The following is a 19,218-nucleotide window of genomic DNA, read 5'->3' on the forward strand; positions in this document are numbered from 1 at the left end:
TTTAATTTCAAACTGTAGATGGGAATAACATTATTACTATTAAATGAAAAGTGTTACACTTGACTTATTTATATGCGGCAAGAAAAAATGACTTTGAATTAATTCTGCTTTAGTTTCACATGAGGCTGTCACATGGCACGTAATAATTTATACGTAATATTAATATTAGAATATTTATAGATATTTACAAAATACTCGTAAGCATATCCTGAACCAGTTTTCTAGCGATATTACTGAATAGAATATGAAATATTGTAACTATTCTGGATAATTTTCTTTAAGTTATTTTAAATCTAAAAAAATATGCATTAAAAATGACATACCTATCTACAGACAGGAAAAGAAAATTTAATATGTAAAATATTTTTGGTAAGTGGACTTTCTGATGGTCCAATTTGGAATTTGATTTAACTCGAAATATAGTCTATGTCAAGACATCTAACACGTTGTTAAATAATAATATAAAATGTCGCTTTCGCACCTTCATAGTCATAGTCATTAATAGTAATTCCTAAAATATTAAAATTTCATAATATAATATTGTAATAATACTGTCTTCTGTAGTAATTATTTATTTAATTAATTAATTTCCTATGTCATATCTTCACGATTCAGTCATCATAACCATGATCACCATCATCGTCATCACCGTCATTATCGTCATTGGCATCCTTGTCATCATAGTTAGCATCTTTACTGTCGCCACCATCGGCAACATTGTCATCATTGTCTTCATCCTCATCGTCATCCTTATCATCATCCTGATCGTTATCCTCATCGTCATTGTCATTGTCACCCTTATCGTACTCCCCATCGTCATCATCATATCCATTTTATTTCTTATATAAATTTATTTTCAAAATCATCTGCTGTCGGGCTTAATAGGAGTTAAAATGCAAATGTTATTTTATTTCAGATGCAGAAACATAGAAGAACTTTTAGTTGGAGATGTGACTTTGTCTTCACATTTCTACTCTCGCCTCTATCTATCAAAGATTCTTCTAGATAAAGAATACAAGTTTCTACACTGTCACGCACTCGTTAAAAATGCATAGAGTCTGTCGAATTGCCTCACAAAACGCAATAATGAGAGATTCAGTAATTCCTTCAAATTTTCAGTTGGAGTCATAAACTTCAATGGTTTGAGATGCCATTACAGAAACAAATTGAGAGGTTTTAAGTCTGGGACTCGAGGAGGCTGTGCACCATCCCTACCTATCCAAAAGTTTATATATTATATGCGACATCCAAATATTGCAGCGCAACCAAACTGAAATGAACTGCAGTACCTCCTTGCAGAAACATTTGTTGCCCTCTTCTTGCAGTTGTTTGTATTTCGGGGTTTTTCTAATATCCAAACTCGTACCTTCAAAGGTTAACTTGAACATAATAAACAAAACACCGTATTTAATATGCCACCAATGAATAGGGTGCCAAATAAAGTTTATTTTCCAAATCTGGAATTTTTTGTGTTTGTCCTTGAAGGCCATTTGGAGGTCAACAATTTTCCCTGAATAATTTCAGAAAAATGTGTCAAGCAAAATTTGTAGAATTTTGAATATTAGCTCCTTGACATCCTATAACTTTTATCTGAAACTTTTTGATAGTCGTCAATCCTGAAAAGTAATGGAGAGTATCACAACGTAAGCCCACTTTTTTTTTTAACTTTTAATCAGCAGTATGTCATGAAGAGAAGAGGTTTCTATTTTCATTCAGTTTGCTAATATCTTATTTGTATCCCGTACAATCTCCTCAACCCCGTCTTGTAGCCGTGTTCGACAATATTTTTGTGCTTATCTTTAAAGGTAGTTGAACTTTAAATCTTAAAGGAAAATAAAATGTGCCTCTGCTATAACAAAGGGTGGCAGGCACATGATATGCATTAAATATCTAGTTTTACAATAAAATTTCATAAATGTATGTTGTTTTGTTTCTAAAAGTGTTATATGTAGAATGATAATTACATGTAATATTCTGAACTACTATTTAAATAACTTTAAAAGTAGAAAATGTTTGTTACTTATTTATTTGGTTTTTAGGGGTAGTGTACCAGGCATATCCACAAAGTAAGATTAGTGAGTCGAGTCCAAGGTGTTGCGAGAACTAAGCGCGCTCATTTGTCTCAATTAGTTGAGAACTGTTGTTGTAGTAGCATGTTGAAGCGAGTGCCGCTATTCCGAATCTCACTAGCTACGAGGTGAGGAGCATAATCCGGTTTATTCTTGCAAAAAGAAAGGCGCCGTTCCAGATTTTGATCCAAATTAGAACTGTTTGTGGGGATGGTGTCGTGAGTATAAAGCTGAATGTTCACAATGAACAAAGGGGTGATGAGATAAACAAGTATCGAAGAAATCCTTCGTGGCGACCGTTGATTGACTTTGGAAGAGATGAACACAGTGTTTCTACAAATCTCCAGATTTCTTCTACATGAAATCGTTACTGAAAACTGTGTGCGGGATAGGTACCAAAACAGTTTACGGATTAACACAAAGCCAACAGTTCCTTGACTGTATTGTGACTGGAGACGAAACATGGGTGGCCTATTACAAACTTGAGACGAAATGGCAATCAGTGTTCGTCTTTATTGTAAGCAAAAAAAATTCAAACCCGTTGTTTTGGCCTGAAAAATTCTAGCAACTGTGTCTTGGGACCGTAAAAGAATTCTCTCGTCTCACAAAGTGCATTAAGGTTTTAGGAGACTATGTCGAAAAGTAGTGTTTGATGTACCTTTCTGAATACAGAAACATGTTTCATCTGTAACAAGTATTTGCGCTGTAAATTATGGAATTCCTGCATGTTGCTGAAGCAACCATTCGCAAAAAGTAAGCGCTTGAATACGTTGAATATGAAATGGGTACAACTGAACTTCTCATAATGTCCACCACACAACAGGTTGTGAAATATTTACTTGCTGCGGGATATTTCTGGTGCTATGACGGGATCTAAAATGATCTCCTCGACATTTAAGATTCTTAATGGTCGCCCTGGGCCATCGTCGCGACCTCGACGCGGTTATACTTCACCGGTGTCCAAAATTTTTTGCGCTACGGCAACAAATATTCACGGTGCCGGGGCACGTCGCTCAGGATATCTCGTACGGTACACTTTACAAGCTTTGTGGGCATTTTGGTTTGCTTCGCCAGAAATTATGAGCATATAATAATATTCGCGATTGCTAAATAAATGAACCATTTTCAAAAGAAAATTTAAATATACGCTCGAAAAACAGCACAGCAATCACTACAACATTGTATTACAAACTGACTTTCCAATGCAGTCCGGCTTCATGAGAAATCTGCAAACTCTTAAAAAGTGTTACAGAATTTTTGTAAGTACTCGCCGCGATAAAATACATGTATTTCAGCAGTTCCAAAGTTTGTGACATCAGTTAACTTAGTTTTTCTCCTTTTTCACCACTTTAAATTTTTGACTTAAGTTCATTAACACCCTGTAAACTGCCTTTTTTTTAAAAATTGAGTACTCTTACTCTGTGGATATGCCTCGTACTTCAAAACTAAAAAGAAAACCTAATGAAGAAAAAATGAGAGTAAAATAAATATTTTTTTATATGAAGTACAGTACAAAAATTATAAATTTGTAATGATAGTAATTAACTTAGGCTCCATACTATCGTTGTTTGAATATGAATGTTAAATATCTAGAGATAATTTAACGCATGTATGAATACAAATTTTGTATCCGATAAAGTATATTCGATATAGCCGTCTTATGTCGGTAAATCAGCACAAACTCTGGCTCCACACATGTGTTGTTCGTTTATAAATATTTAATATTCAGACAATCGATCAAAGTAGATCCATGTTCCTTGTAACTCTTAGTATATCTAATGTTCAACATTCTTCATCTCTTCTTTTTCTAATCTCCGCTAATTCCATAATATTCCATAATTAGTGTTAGGTTTTTTATCACAACTAATCATTATTTCCTTAACTGATGAAAACAATGAATGACTCTTGTTTGTTTTCCTTTCAAATCTTCTTATTAAATTAAAGAAAATTATAAAGTTCTAGAAGTAATGATAACTTTTGTATATACAGTACGAGCCTAAAGTATGGAATAAATTCGGTAAAAACGAAACAATTTTTTTTTGGGAAAAATCCTCGAACAGGTCGATTTTTAATTTAAAAAATACATATTTTAGCATAGACGGTTTTCAACCGTCATTTGTTTTCGGGTAATGACGTCATCGACATTTTTTTTAAACAGCAACCCCCTATTTTTTTTTCTTGATTCTGAAAGATAGTTTCATTGTCGATCCAACAGTATTAAAATGTTGCCATCTTATATAGGAAAGTTTTCAAGTAAATGACAATTGAATGTTAGAAAACCTAAATAAATTAAAATAAAACAAAAACGTTATCAAATTTAGTTTTTCGAAATGCCTGAAGTTTTTTATGAATCACGTAGGTGTAAATCTTTACAAAGTGTCACTGTCATACTGACTTTCTAAGTATTGTAAGCGATATAAAAATTATTGTTAAAGTATTATGGCACATTTAACTGTCACACAAAGAATTGAAATTTTAATTCTAATCGGATGTGGGGATAAGACTAGAACGCAGCAGGAATTTTGCGATATATTTAATGAAAAACATCCAGATCGCCGTATCAGCCAATCAACAGTCAGTAGGTAAGATAGAATCTAAATTTAAAGGAACTGGCAATGTTGTAGATATTCCAAAACCTGGACGTCCAAGTGTTAGTAAAGATCACAAACAGAACATTTTGATAAGTATGGTAGATAATCCTCATAATACTTCACGATTGGTTGCATTAAATAATGAAATTAGTTAGACCACAGTGCTACGTATCCTGAGGCAGGAAAAATATCATCCCTACAAAATTCAACTTGTGCAGAAACTCAATGAAGAAGATCCCGACCGCCGCTTACACTTTCTGGATTTATGTCAAATAAATAGAGATTTACACCGGCAAATACTTTTTTCATACGAGGCCACGTTTTGTCTCAATGGTACAGTGAACCGTCAAACTTGCAGGTATTGGAGTCGGGAAAATCCTCATTGGATGGCAGAGACGCATACCCAACACCCACAGAAATTAAATGTGTGGGCTGGAATAGTTGACAACAGAATAGTACGGCCTTTCTTCTTTGAAGGAACCCTTACAGGAGAAAGATATTTAGAGTTTTTACAAAATGACCTTGTTCCAGCGCTTGCAGTAATTTTTCCTAACGATAATGACCCTGATATTCCTGATGACACCATATGGTTTCAGCAAGACGGTGCACCTTCGCACTATGCGCGCCCTGTTCGAGATTTTCTGTATAATTGTTTTCCTAGGAGGTGGATCGGCAGACGAGGACCGATAGAATGGCCCGCGAGATCCCCATATCTTACACCTCTGGACTATTTCTTATAGGGCTACTTAAAGTCCAAAGTGTACGCTAATAGACCACATAATTTAGAAGAACTCCAAAATTGTATTATAGATGAAACACACAGAGTTACCCCAGAAATAATTCATAATGTGCAAGAAGAATTTCTACACAGACTTGCGTATTGTCAAGAAGTCGGTGGGTGGCAATTCGAACACTTAATTTAGGTAGAAAATTTAATGAATTTATTTGCTTGACATAGGAATTGTTATTTTTTTAATGAATAANTATCTATCTATCTATTATGTATCTATCCAATTTTAATAATAAGTCATAGGTAATCATGAAGAAAGTAGCAATAGTTGTTTAGTTCAGATCATCATATTGTTGTACCTGCCATGCTGAGAAATTCTGTAAGAATTAAGAAAAAAAAGTGCAAATATTACGACTTAGGTGTTAAGTATGAATGGAACAGAAAGTAAAATGGATATTTCAAGTCATGAAGAACATTCGCTTCTTGCAACATCGAAAGCTGCAGAAAGTATAGTATTACAACATATTCCTCTAAAATATATGCAAGACAATATGAAGTAATTTATAATGACTACAAAAAAAATATGCCTCAAAATATTACTACTCTTTTATTTTGAATGTGAGCGAGAGTGAAGCATAATAATTTTGCAATCCAGATTTTGAAAAAAAATCTGCACATTTTCAAAATTTTGCACAGCAAAAACTAAGGCCCTTAGATACTTGAGAATTTAATCACATATAGAAGGGCTCTCAAACTTTAAAACGTTTTGTGAAAAATACGAATCCGTCAATTAGGAGAGCTCTGGCGCTTGTTTAAACATTGGTCGAATTTTGTATTTTTGTAATATAATGAGTTAATTTCTCATTTGCTTATATGTTAAACAGTAAATAATATTTGAATTACACTTTATCACAAAAGAAATAATGATTAAATTAATAATTAATTAATTAAGTACTAATTTTCGACATATTTTGAAAATAATTGTTGTTTAAAGAATTTTAGAATATTTAAATAAATTTGTTTTTGATCTTTGATAAACAGTATATAAGTTTATGCACGCACTTACCTTTGATACAATAAAAAAAATAAAGTTGATAATTAAAGACAGTTTAAAGATAAATAATTATCGGACTGTTGAAAGACCAATAATTATTAACGATAGGCATTTGAAAATACACTAATTGTTTTTTTAAATCGCGAGACATCGATTTAAAAAAAATTATCAAAATCGGACCTCTAGAAGCTGAGATATTAAAAATGTTTAAGTACGTCGCGGTTTTGAACTCGCCGATTCAATTTCGAGCAGACCGAAGCGACCGCGCTCTCTGCTTCCACCACCACCACCCGTACAATTTTTTTGAATTTCTCGTTTGCATAAATAACTTTAAACGTGTTTTAAAGTAGGTTGCCAATGAAGAAATGTATTGCATTAGACCTGATAAGTACTCGGAATACCAAAGGTATTTTTCGAAAAGCCGGGATATCCCAGTACATTTAGTGTAAATAACGGTTAACTTTGATCGATTGTAACTACGTAACTAAGTGACCAATCGATCTGTTTTTTTTTTAAAGAAGCGTCTTCCAATAACTTTTAAAACCTGCTTTAAAAAGTTATTCTAATTGTTTATAAGTACAAAAATTCGACCAATGTTTAAACAAGCGCCAGAGCTCTCCTAATTGATGGATTCGAATTTTTGTAAAAGCGTTTGAAAGCCTGAGAGCCCTTCCATATGTGATTAAATTTTTAACTATCTAAGGGCCTTGGTTTTTGCTGTGCAAAATTTTAAAAATTTGCAAATTCTGTTTCAAAATCTGGATTGCAAAATTATTATGCAAAATCTATAGAACCGATTTTGATGAATTTTGGTGTGATAATTCTACATAACATGAAGTTTTCTTGAGCCAAGTATGAAGGTCCTATACCCAACTTAAAGACCACAAAAAAATTCCCTAAAAAGTTTTTTTACAATAATAATCATAATTCATTCGATTTGTAACTAGTCATATTTTTAAAATTTAATTACAAACATTTTTTCCTCTTCCATTTTTGCCTAAAATCAGCTCTTGAAAAAAATACATAGTTAAATAGGAAGAAAAATATGACATTTTTAAACATATTGTGCCGCCAAAAGTTAAGCCCACGTTTTTTTTATGCGCATAGAAAAATTTTAATTTCTAGTGAAATTTGAAAGCCAAAAAGTCAAAAATCTCCGTGAATATACGATTCACCCAAACCAAAACAGATACCGCCTAGACTACTCGTACAATAAAAGCATTCACATTTAATTCTAGGAGCTAAAGTTGACACTTTTAATCCTTAGATTAAGTGTTTACAAAGTACAAATTAATAATAAAATACTACGCTTCGCCTCATAAATACAAAATTTGCTCGACACAAAAGTAAAACTTTTAATCCTAATATAACAATATACTATTTTGTTCTACAATAAAAAAGTATTTTTAACTAGTGCCTTTTTAACACTTGTGAAACAGTTAAAATGTCAACATCTTATGACCATTTTCGAAATAAATCCTTTTCAGAAATTTTAACATGATCACTTACATTAAATACATNTGATTAAATTAATAATTAATTAATTAATTAATTACTAATTTTCGACATATTTTGAAAATAATTGTTGTTTAAAGAATTTTAGAATATTTAAATAAATTTGTTTTTGATCTTTGTAAACAGTATATAAGTGTATGCACTTACCTTTGATACAATAAAAAAAAATAAAGTTGATAATTAAAGGAAGTTTATCGGACTGTTGAAACACCAATTAACGATAGGCATTTGAAAATACGCTAATTGTTTTTTTTAAAACGCGAGACATCGATTTAAAAAAATTTATCAAAATCGGACCTCTAGAAGCTGAGATATTTAAAATTTTTAAGTACGTCGCGGTTTTGAACTCGCCGATTCAATTTCGAGCAGGCCGAAGTGACCGCGCTCTCTGCTTCCTCCACCTCCACCACCCGTACGATTTTCTTGAATTTCTCGTTTGCATAAATAACTTTAAACGCGTTTTAAAGTAGGTTGCCAATGAAGAAAAGTATTGCAAACTTAGACCTGATAAGTACTCGGAATACCAAAGGTATTTTTCGAAAAGCCCGGATGTCCCAGTACATTTAGTGTAAATAACGGTTAACTTTGATCGGCTATAACTACGCAACTAAGTGACCAATCGATCTGTTTTTTTTTAAAGAGCGTCTTTCCAATAGCTTTTAAAACCTGCTTTAAAAAGTTATTCTAATTGTTTATAAGTAAAATTCGACCAATGTTTAAACAAGCGCCAGAGCTCTCCTAATTGATGGAATCGAATTTTTGTAAAAGCGTTTGAAAGCCTGAGAGCCCTTCCATATGTGATTAAATTTTCAAGTATCTAAGGGCCTTGGTTTTTGCTGTGCAAAATTTTAAAAATTTGCAATTTTTTTTTCAAAATCTGGATTGCAAAATTATTATGCAAAATCTATAGAACCGATTTTGATAAAATTTGGTGTGATGATTCTATGTAACATGAAGTTTTCTTGAGCCAAGTATGAAGGTCCTATACCCAACTTAAAAACCCCAAAAAAATTCCCTAAAAAGTAATGTTTTTTAACCCCATATTTGGCGATTTTTACGATTTTTACAATAATAATCATAATTCATTCGATTTGTAACTAGTTATATTTTTAAAATTTAATTACAAACATTTTTTCCTCTTCCATTTCTGCCTAAAATCAGCTCTTGAAAAAATACATAGTTAAATAGGAAGAAAAATATGACATGCCAAAAGTTAAGCCCACGTTTTTTTTATGCGCATAGAAAAATTTTCATTTCTAGTGAAATTTGAAAGCCAAAAAGCCAAAAATCTCCGTGGATTCACCCAAACCAAAACAGATACCGCCTAGTCTACTCGTACAATAAAAGCATTCACATTTAATTCTAGGAGCTAAAGTTGACACTTTTAATCCTTAGATTAAAAGTGTTTACAAAGTATAAATTAATAATAAAACACTACGTTTCGCCTCATAAATACAAAATTTGATCGCCACAAAAGCAAAACTTTTAAGCCTAATATAAAAATATACTATTTTGTTCTACAATAAAAGAGTATTTTTAACTAGTGTCTTTTTAACACTTGTGAAACAGTTAAAATGTCAACATCTTGTGACCATTTTCGAAATAAATCCTTTTCAGAAATTTTAACATGATCACTTACATTAAATACATCCCAACTCCAACGATAATTTTTTTATTACTTTCAGGAACTCCATCCTCAAGTCAAATTTGAATTGAGTGCAATTTCGAGACAGCCCGTATAGTATCATGCACCTCCTCAATTATGTTGTTTTGTATGAAAATGAAACCGTATTAAACACAAAAAGAGCAGCACAAGATATATTTAACTGAATTTAGTTAGACAAATGTTTTGTGCATAAATATTTGATTTTATTGATTCAAATAAAGTTTCTTTTAATTACGGCTTAATGAAGAAAGTGCTCAGTAAATGTCTTTTTATTTCATTCGACAAAATGAATATACTCGTATCTTTGTACTTCACAGTTTACGCAGCTACATTAACTCGGCATCTTAATAAAATCACCGTCGAAACCCGATAGGAGACTAAACGAAGAGCGTTAACTCAGCTCATTTAAACATCTGGTCCCCTGTTTGAAAGTGTGCTTACAAATATTGAAAAGCCGAGAGGGCTGGATCTGCCACTACGTAAATCAGGTGTTTAGGCAGTGCTCACAAATTGGAACGGAATTTATTTGGGAGAGCCGAGTTTGTCTGAACTCAGATTTATTTCATGTGGAGCGGAGTTGGAACACTTCTCAAATGAGGCGGGGAAATAAATGCGACGACGGACGCTTAGAATACATATTTTCCTTTCTAATTTAGGATTTGCTCGGTATTCATCATTATTTTAAAAAGCAAATCGACTGTTGTACACTGTGAAGCATGGAAACTGCTACGAAAATTACAATGTAACCTTCTTCCTCTTAGTTTCACCTAATAGGCCATTTTCTGTGCATCAGCATCTGATATAATTTCAATAATATTTATAATAAAGTAGGCATTTGTCTTTTCTTTCAATTAAAAATGTATTTTTTAATCCCTTATATTTTATTATTATTTTATTATTATACAATATACTATATCCGTATTTGAATTTATTGTTAAAGAGGTATAATTACTTTTCAAACTATTAAGAAAGTTCATTAAATATTATATTAAATTTTGAAATTATTTTCAAATGGTAATAGAACCAAAATATTTTGCAGTGTGAAAGACAAAGTTAAGCCAAACAATTTGCGATACGTTCGTTATTCTGTGCTTTGCTATTAGACAAATTTCGGAATACAGTTTTTTGTATTTTTCCAGTAAAGCATTATTTATTTAATAGTGTTTTTATTCTCTCCTACTTATTTCAAGGTGACTCTATAAATATTTATTTTTTATATTTTTATAAAAGTTGTTGAAAAAAAATTAATCTAAACTCTTTTTATGATTACTACAGTTCCACATTTCGGGAAATATATTACTCCTTTCAAAGGAAAAAACTCTGCAACTGTAAACTAAGCTGGTAATTAACAATTTATTTTTCGAACATTTTAAATAATTTCTTACAAATACTTTTCCCAGTAAATAGCTGTATAATTTTCTAGCACCTTCATGAAACGCTTACTATATGAATTTAATAAAGGAAGTGAATAGGAGAGGCGATTATGAGGGTGCCTTCCCAATAGGACAATAACCGAGAGGCTGCCTAGGGTGGTGCGAACGGCTGAACAGGCTTTCACCTGTGGTAGTTGCTGCACGCCAACAGCCAGCAGCTGTTGTCTGGGTTTCATTTTTATTAACGCGACTATAATGCTCGTATGTAACGCTGTATCGTGATGCATGTAGCAGTGTAACAAGTGGTTCGTTGCCATATCGCTACATGTGCATCTAATAAAAGATTGTTCATGTTAATTCTGATAACATAAGTGTGCAACCTCTTGCTCTTCTCTCTTGCCCTAGAAGGCCGGTTTTAGAAAAAAAAGACAGTGAAGAATACACTGAACATATTCTAGGTATTTTAAACATATTTAAGCACTTCAAACGTAAATGTTTAAAATAATGGGTCTGTTTATGTACAGCGTGTTCTGTGCAATTGTTTGTATAGGGTTCCCCATATTAGACTATGCAGTTTAAAAGTCGAATAAAAACTTTCTGATCAAAGTAAATTAACTTTTTAATGGACTAATATGTAGCTAATTATATGGGATTTATAACGAAAATAAATTATAAGTCAATTTTTAAAGATCATGTCTTCCAAATGCCCTCCTTCGACTTCAATGCAATTTTGAATTCTAAGTTNTTATTTTTTTAATGAATAAAATTTACGTTTTCTAACATTCAATCGTCAGTTACTCGAAAACTTTCCTATGGAAGATGGCAACATTTTATTACTTTCGGATCGACAATGAAACGATTTTTCAGAATCAAGAAAAAAAATAGGGGGTTACTATTTTAAAAAAATGTCGATGACGTCATGACTCGAAGACAAATGACGGTTGAAAATCGCCTTTTATGCTAAAATATGTATTTTTTAAATTAAAAATCGACCTGTTCGAGGATTTTTCCCAAAAAAAAATTTGTTTCGTTTTTACTAAATTTATTCCATACTTTAGTCACGTACGTATTTGCTAGAGATGTTTAATTAAAATTTTGTTCTCAGTGTTGATATACCTGCTAAATGAAATAAACAGCAAGAAATTGTAAGTGGTATGTAAAGAACTACATATCTGTTTCTGTTCCAAAGAATAGAATATTTACACCTGCAAGACACATGTTTAGTATACAACCTACGTATTAGAGGAAACTCGAATCCGCCATAGAATATATTTTTATTTGTCAGTAAATAATAAGTTGTCCCTGTAATAGACAAATTCTTCTCTCCGTTACTTGGTTATTACATTATGCATGTAAGGCAACGGGCAGATGTTGCCTCGCATCTATATTTAATGAATAGCGTACTCGTAAGCTGAGTTCTAACGTGATGCTGGTGCTGGTATAATAATACTCCATATAACTACATAATGCAGCGATTGTTTATCTCACGAAACTACATTAACTGCTTGGAATTTGTAATGTGCAGCACGTAAAAAAAGAAACGTTTCGTTTTATTGTGATTGTCAAGAATTTTTATTTTAGAAAATAAGTCACAACAAATTCATGTAAGTGGTCAAGGTGATGACTCTTCCTCAATGCGGTCGTTTCGTGAAATTCTGTACGAAATACATAAACATAAAATAAAGACTGAAATTGAAATTTCTCGGAACAATATTACATTTGCATTGACAGTTATGTCATGTTATGTATGTTATGTAGTTAACGCAGGGCCAACAGCCAATAGCGCCTAGTCATTTGAATGTACTCTTAAACGCAAAGAAACGTCAACGAAAATATTTTAATCTATTGAGGAGTCATTAATTGAAACTGTTTATGTTGAAAATGACACTTCACGGGTTGTGAATATTTAGATATTTAAGATAAATTAATTGAATATGGTAGACATATACAGGGTATCCTAGAAAGTACCAAACTCCCGATAACTTTGCAGGATGGAGTTCTCTTAAAAAAAAGTTTCAGATAAATGTTATAAGGTATCAAGAAACCAATATTTTGATGATATTAAATTTGACTTTGATCTTAAGTTTCAAGGTTACCCGAGGTCATCTTGAAAGTACTAAATTGAACACCCTATATTTTATGTCAGCAATAATTGATGAGGCGACGAAGTATACATTTGAATATGGTATCAGAAATTTTTTCCTGTATGTCCTTGCAGATATTTTGTAAGCAAAACTCATTTTTTTCTCCATTTAATATTTTCAAGCCAACGTTGGTTTTACTTAGGGCAAGCAGCATATTAGTATCATTATAACCTACTACTTTTATATAAGACTTCTTTTGATATGACTAATATGGTATTGGGGAGTTCGTGTTCCATTCAGGGTTCAAAAAAACTTGTGTGCAAGCTCCTCATGGAAAAATAATAGGGGTAGTTCATGTAATTTTTTTTTCTTAGACGCCCTGTTTTCGAGATCAGTGTGTTGAAGTTGTTACTTTCCAAATGGTTTTCCAGCCACACAAAAAAGGAAAAGTTGTCTGTACTTTTCATGCGCTATATGTTATCTGTAGTATTTTTGCCTCCTGATCACGAATCCGGTGTCAGAATTGAGCTATCACATCATAGGATTTCCTAACCTCAAAAACAGGTAAAAAATTGCAAAAATTCATGAAAAAGTGCTAGGAAATTTTTTGTTTTTTCTATATTCAAATGTTCATTTATATAGTTAAGACCCCGCCCAACGTGAATCCGCGGTCAGAATTAATGGTTCTTTTTCCAACCTCAAAAAAACGAGTCAATTTTCAAACAATAACAGATTTGCGCCAAATTTAGTATACGGGGGTTTTCTGGGTCGCTTATCACGGATCCGAGGTCAATTTTGCAAAATTCAAAATGGCGGATCCAAGATGGCCGACTAAATTTTAAAAAATAACAAAATTGCAGCAAATTTGGTATACGGGGGTTTTCAGGGTCGCTGACTACAGATATGAGGTCAATTTTGCAAAATTCAAGATGGCGGATCCAAAATGGCCGACCAAATTTTCAAATAATAACAGAATAGCAGAAAATTTGGTATACGGATGTTTTTGGGGTCGCTGATTACGTATTGGAGGTCAGAATTGCGAAATTCATTTTATAATATTTTACTTTATAACCTTAGTACCGAATGATGTGTTAACCTACTTTGTTTCGGCTATATCTTGTTCTTTTTTCTGTAAAAGATGTATTCACGGGTTGAGTTTTGTACATCTGATCTCGGATTCGTGATCAGTGACCTCGAAAACCCCCATATACTAAATTTGGCGCTAATGTGTTGTTTTTTGAAAATATGGTTGGCCGCCATCTTGAATTTTGCAAAATTGACCTCGGATCTATGATCAACAACCCCGAAATCCCCCGTATAACAAATTTGGCTCGAATTTGTTATTTTTTGAAAATTCGTGATATCTGACCTTATTGACCCTTTTTTTTGATGTTACAAAAATAACCATCATTCTGCCCGTTAATTCACGTTCGGCAGGGTCTTAAAATAAATGAATATTTGAATTTAGAAAAAAAAAATTTTTGTTTTTTTCCTATCCACTTTTTCATGAATTTTTGCTATTTTTTACTTATTTTTTGAGGTTAGGAAATACCTGTGATGTGATAGCTCAATTCTGACACCGGATTTGTGATCAGGAGGCAAAAATACTACAGATAACATATGTCGCATGAAAAGTACAGAAAACTTCTTTTTTTGTGTGGCTGTCATAATTAATTACCATTACCATTATTTTGATTTATTTTTTTATATGTTAGTTTTTAGTTAATAAAATGTTTTACAATTTCATGTGATACGTAAGAAATTAAAATTATAGTCTTAAATGCAAATACTGTTGGTAGCTAAATGTCTTCAGCTCACTCAATGGTGAGGTCCTCTTTCAATTTGATATTTTGTTAATGTACTTGTGCCGCTTTATGTGAGCAAAAAAATTCCACTTCATTTTTCTCGAAAATGGTACATGCTACGGAATTTCGACAAGTATACCTTTTTTTGTAGTATCCTTCAGAGTTTACAGAACCGTTTGGAAATGTAATAAATTTTGACTTTTAACTTATTTTTTCCTCGATTGTACCCCTTCAATTACCTGTATCGACGACACTGCTTTTCAGAAAGAAACCGTTTGCACATTATTCTTAATGCACAGTTGATGTTTACTCGGGTACAAATTTTGACATTTTTATATTTAGCCGATTTAAATATAATTAAGGAAAACCATTTAGAAAGTAACAACACACTGTATATCGAAAACAGGGCGTCTAAGAAAAAAATGTTAAATGAACTACCCCCATTATTTTCTGATGAGCAACTTGCGCACAAGTTTTTTTTGAAACATGAACGGGACACCCTGTATATTATGCATCTATCCATCCATCCATCCATCCATCCATCCATCCATCCATCCATCCATCCATNCGCTTTATGTGAGCAAAAAAATTCCACTTCATTTTTCTCGAAAATGGTACATGCTACGGAATTTCGACAAGTATACCTTTTTTTTGTAGTATCCTTCAGAGTTTACAGAACCGTTTGGAAATGTAATAAATTTTGACTTTTAAATTATTTTTTCTTCGATTGTACCCCTTCAATTACCTGTATCGACGACACTGCTATTCAGAAAGAAACCGTTTGCACATTATTCTTAATGCACAGTTGATGTTTACTCGGGTACAAATGTTGACATTTTTATATTTAGCCGATTTAAATATAATTAAGGAAAACCATTTGGAAAGCAACAACACACTGTATATCGAAAACAGGGCGTCTAAGAAAAAAATGTTAAATGAACTACCCCCATTATTTTCTCATGAGCAACTTGCGCACAAGTTTTTTTGAAACATGAACGGGACACCCTGTATATTATGCATCTATCTATCTATCTATCTATCTATCTATCTATCTATCTATCTATCTATCTATCTATCTATCTATCTATCTATCTATCTATCTATCTATCTATCTATCTATCTATCTATCTATCTATCNTGCATCGCCCCTATTATTATTTCCAAACTGCCGTCGAAATGCACGCCGAACTTCTTCCACTGAACCAGTTCTAATGTAGACTTCCACGGAAAACACACGCTCTTGAATTGAATAATTCATAACGCAATGAAGATTGTTAAAAAATGAAAATTAAATTAAGTTGGGACATTTGTGACTAAAACAATGAAGTGTTTACTTTTGTCGTTGCTTAGAGACAGCCGCCTACTTGTTAAAATGTGATCCTAATGGTGTAGCATTATTTGGTAATATTGGTTTGATTTGATTCGTCGAGTAATGAGAAATTTTAAACTTAGAATTCAAAATTGCATTGAAGTCGAAGGAGGGCATTTGGAAGATATGATCTTTAAAAATTGAATTATTATTTATTTCAGTCATAAATGCCATAAAATTAGCTACATGTCAGTCCATTAAAAAGTTAATTTACTTTGATCAGAAAGTTTTTATTCGACTTTTAAACTGCATAGTCTAATATGGGGAACCCTGTATAAAAATATATGAACATCATCCTATTCCTTCTCTTCAATTCAAACTTCAATTCAAAATTGTTATATTTTTGTGGTGATCACTGATTGTTAGTGTTTTGTTCGATGTTTTGCAATGTTCTGGCATAAAATTTATTAATCCGTACAAAATATCAGCGTTTTCAGACTTATCGGATTCATCATGTTCATCAAACTTAATAGAGTCAATCATTCAGGATAAAACGTACCAGTTTTTTGTCACCTCTTCGTTATTTTTTAATAAGCGGAATCAAATTGAGCCTGTATGTTGACATTGCCAAATAATGTGCATCATATTTTTGATTGCTACCATGGGTTTTTACTATGATGATGTTGTGTTTTTTTCTTCACTTAATTAGACTAGATCCCATACCCCTTGTTTCGCTCTAGACCGAAAAATAGACGCAAAACAAAAAAAAAACACCACCAATAACGGTGGTGACAACATTTTTAATATTAAGGCGATGATTGCATCGTATTAGCTATGTCCTGTACTTAGTTTCGTGCAACTTTCTCGGTTTCAAAAATATAATACCTATGTATGTTTTCAGCCACGAAATTTGGATAATTCCAAATATTTCGAATTTTCACCACCAAGAACGGCGGTGACAGCATTTTTAACATTAAAGCGATGTTTCGCATTGTATTAGCTATGTCCTATACAAATTTAGTTTCGTGCAACTTAATCGGTTTCAAAAATACAATTCCTATGTATGTTTTCAGTCACGAAATTTGAATAATTCCAAATATTTCGAATTTTCACCACCAAGAACGGCGGTGACAACATTTTTAACATTAAGGCGATGTTTCGCATTGTATTAGCGATGTTTTGATCAAATTTGATTAGTCAGTCAGTCAGTCAGGCATCTCTGTCGGTTTCGAAAATTCAATACTTATTATTAAAATTCTATGTTATATATCTACTTTTTTAAATCATAGAATTCTTAGGAAATACTTTAAGATAAAAGGTAATTTTTTTGTAAGTCTGTAACATCGTTGTTATGTCCTATAGATGCTCCTTAAAGGTACACATATATTATTTACCATAGTTGTAATTCTACGTATACCTTAGTTATACAGTAATATGTACTTGCTTAATATCATATTTCATATGTAAAAATAATTTACAACTAAGTATAATATTTACTTTTCGCACTGCCTTCGCACGTGATGTATAGAAATCAACATTAACCATATTAATTAATTAAATACTTTATACATCACGGATAGATAAGATAAAATTAACAAATTTAGACCCACTCAAATTGTCCATGCCTTGATCAGATGACAACATCCCAATTTATTTAGCTCTCATACACTGAACCGCGTCACCTTCATGGCGTACATGTCGCCCTCCTACCCTCACCGGCAGTATGGGGTGGCTTCGCGCCACTATTAACAGATTCCACATGGGCTCAATCAATACTTGACTTACATAATGCCGCTGAGGATTTACTTTACAAGATGTTTATTAAACAAGCAGCGTCGCCTGCTTGTAATTAGCTTTATTTTCATTGTGATGGATACTAAAGTAACAGGAAGAATTTTCTTTTATAAATATACGGGGGTATTTCAAAAAGTATCTGTTTAATGATAACATTTTTTTAAAATAATACACTAAGAACCTGAATCTCATAGGGTGGGCAGACACTCCATAAGGTAAAGGTTTTGATGTCGTTGATGGTCTTCTTTCTCCAATAATAATAATAATGGTTCATGGGACAATCACAGCTCATTATACGGCCCTTTTCAATCTGATAATATTTTCAGACGTAATTAATCGCCCTGGGATCATAAGTGACTGTAAAAATACTGTGTCACATCAGAATTTTAAGATAATTAAACCTGAAAGTCTAAAAAAGCCGTTTAGACACTGTTATGTTTTGGTATTAATGTGAATAGCCAAAAACAACTTTAGAAACAAAACTCGTGATTAGTTTATTAAACCCCGTTTATTGTTCAAAAGCCTACTACATACTGTATTGGTGGCTAGCAAGGAAGCGATAGTGTCGGTACAAAAAACTGGATACTTTTTCTCGCATTCCATTGCTTTTAAATACAAACAATAAATGTTTACATATATATAACAGACACGTTTTTTTTGTATTACTGACTTGCTTATTGACATCTCTTTCCAGTCAATACTACTAATTTCATTTTGATTTGCTTCTATACAACCTTTTTCTTCAACTTATTACCACTTAACGTTTAGTTGATTCCAGTTTGTCAGACTTGTGTTACAATTGTATTACAATTCTCATTGTGTTACAATTTTCATGATGTTACAATTCTCATTGTGTAGTGTTACAATTCTCATTGTGTTACAATTGTGTTACAATTCTCAGAAAGTAGAGTAAGTTGCTACATACCTTTCAGGAATCCTGTGATTTGGTGTGATTTTAAATATGAGATTTTCAAGCTTAAAATGAAGGCATCAGTTAGAATGTTTTGATTAGATTACATAATGAAATCAACTAAGCTTTAATTGGTAATGTCAAGGGGGAAAAAGATCTAATCGAGAGAAAGTTAATGTATACAATATTGAGTAAAATAAATATCTGTAGGTGTGACATATGAAAAACGTGTCAAACTGGATTTTTTGTACATTTTACTATGTTTGACTGTCTCTGTGTCTTTATTTCCAAAGTAAAGAACATATAACAAGATATGAA

General features: G+C 32.3%; 1 protein-coding gene across 1 annotated transcript; it reads right to left on the reverse strand.

Moving 5' to 3' along the window:
- Positions 1-611: 611 nt before the first annotated feature.
- LOC108908323 (trigger factor) lies at positions 612-11,315 on the reverse strand. Its single transcript, XM_018712348.1, has 2 exons — positions 11,184-11,315; positions 612-797 (listed from the first exon to the last, which is right to left on the reverse strand). Exons 1-2 carry the CDS (start codon positions 11,313-11,315, stop codon positions 612-614), a joined length of 318 nt encoding a protein of 105 aa, XP_018567864.1.
- Positions 11,316-19,218: the final 7,903 nt, after the last annotated feature.

This window comes from Anoplophora glabripennis, unplaced genomic scaffold, assembly GCF_000390285.2.
Source record: "Anoplophora glabripennis isolate ALB-LARVAE unplaced genomic scaffold, Agla_2.0 scaffold196, whole genome shotgun sequence".
In the NCBI taxonomy this organism is placed as follows: domain Eukaryota; kingdom Metazoa; phylum Arthropoda; class Insecta; order Coleoptera; family Cerambycidae; genus Anoplophora; species Anoplophora glabripennis.

Coding starts and splice junctions, on each gene's coding strand:
- LOC108908323 (XM_018712348.1), bottom strand. CDS start 11,315: ATGGCAACGAACCACTTGTTACACTGCTACATGCATCACGATACAGCG. Junction 798..11,183: donor GCGTGCAGCAACTACCACAG/GTGAAAGCCTGT, acceptor GAGTACGATAAG/GGTGACAATGACAATGACGA.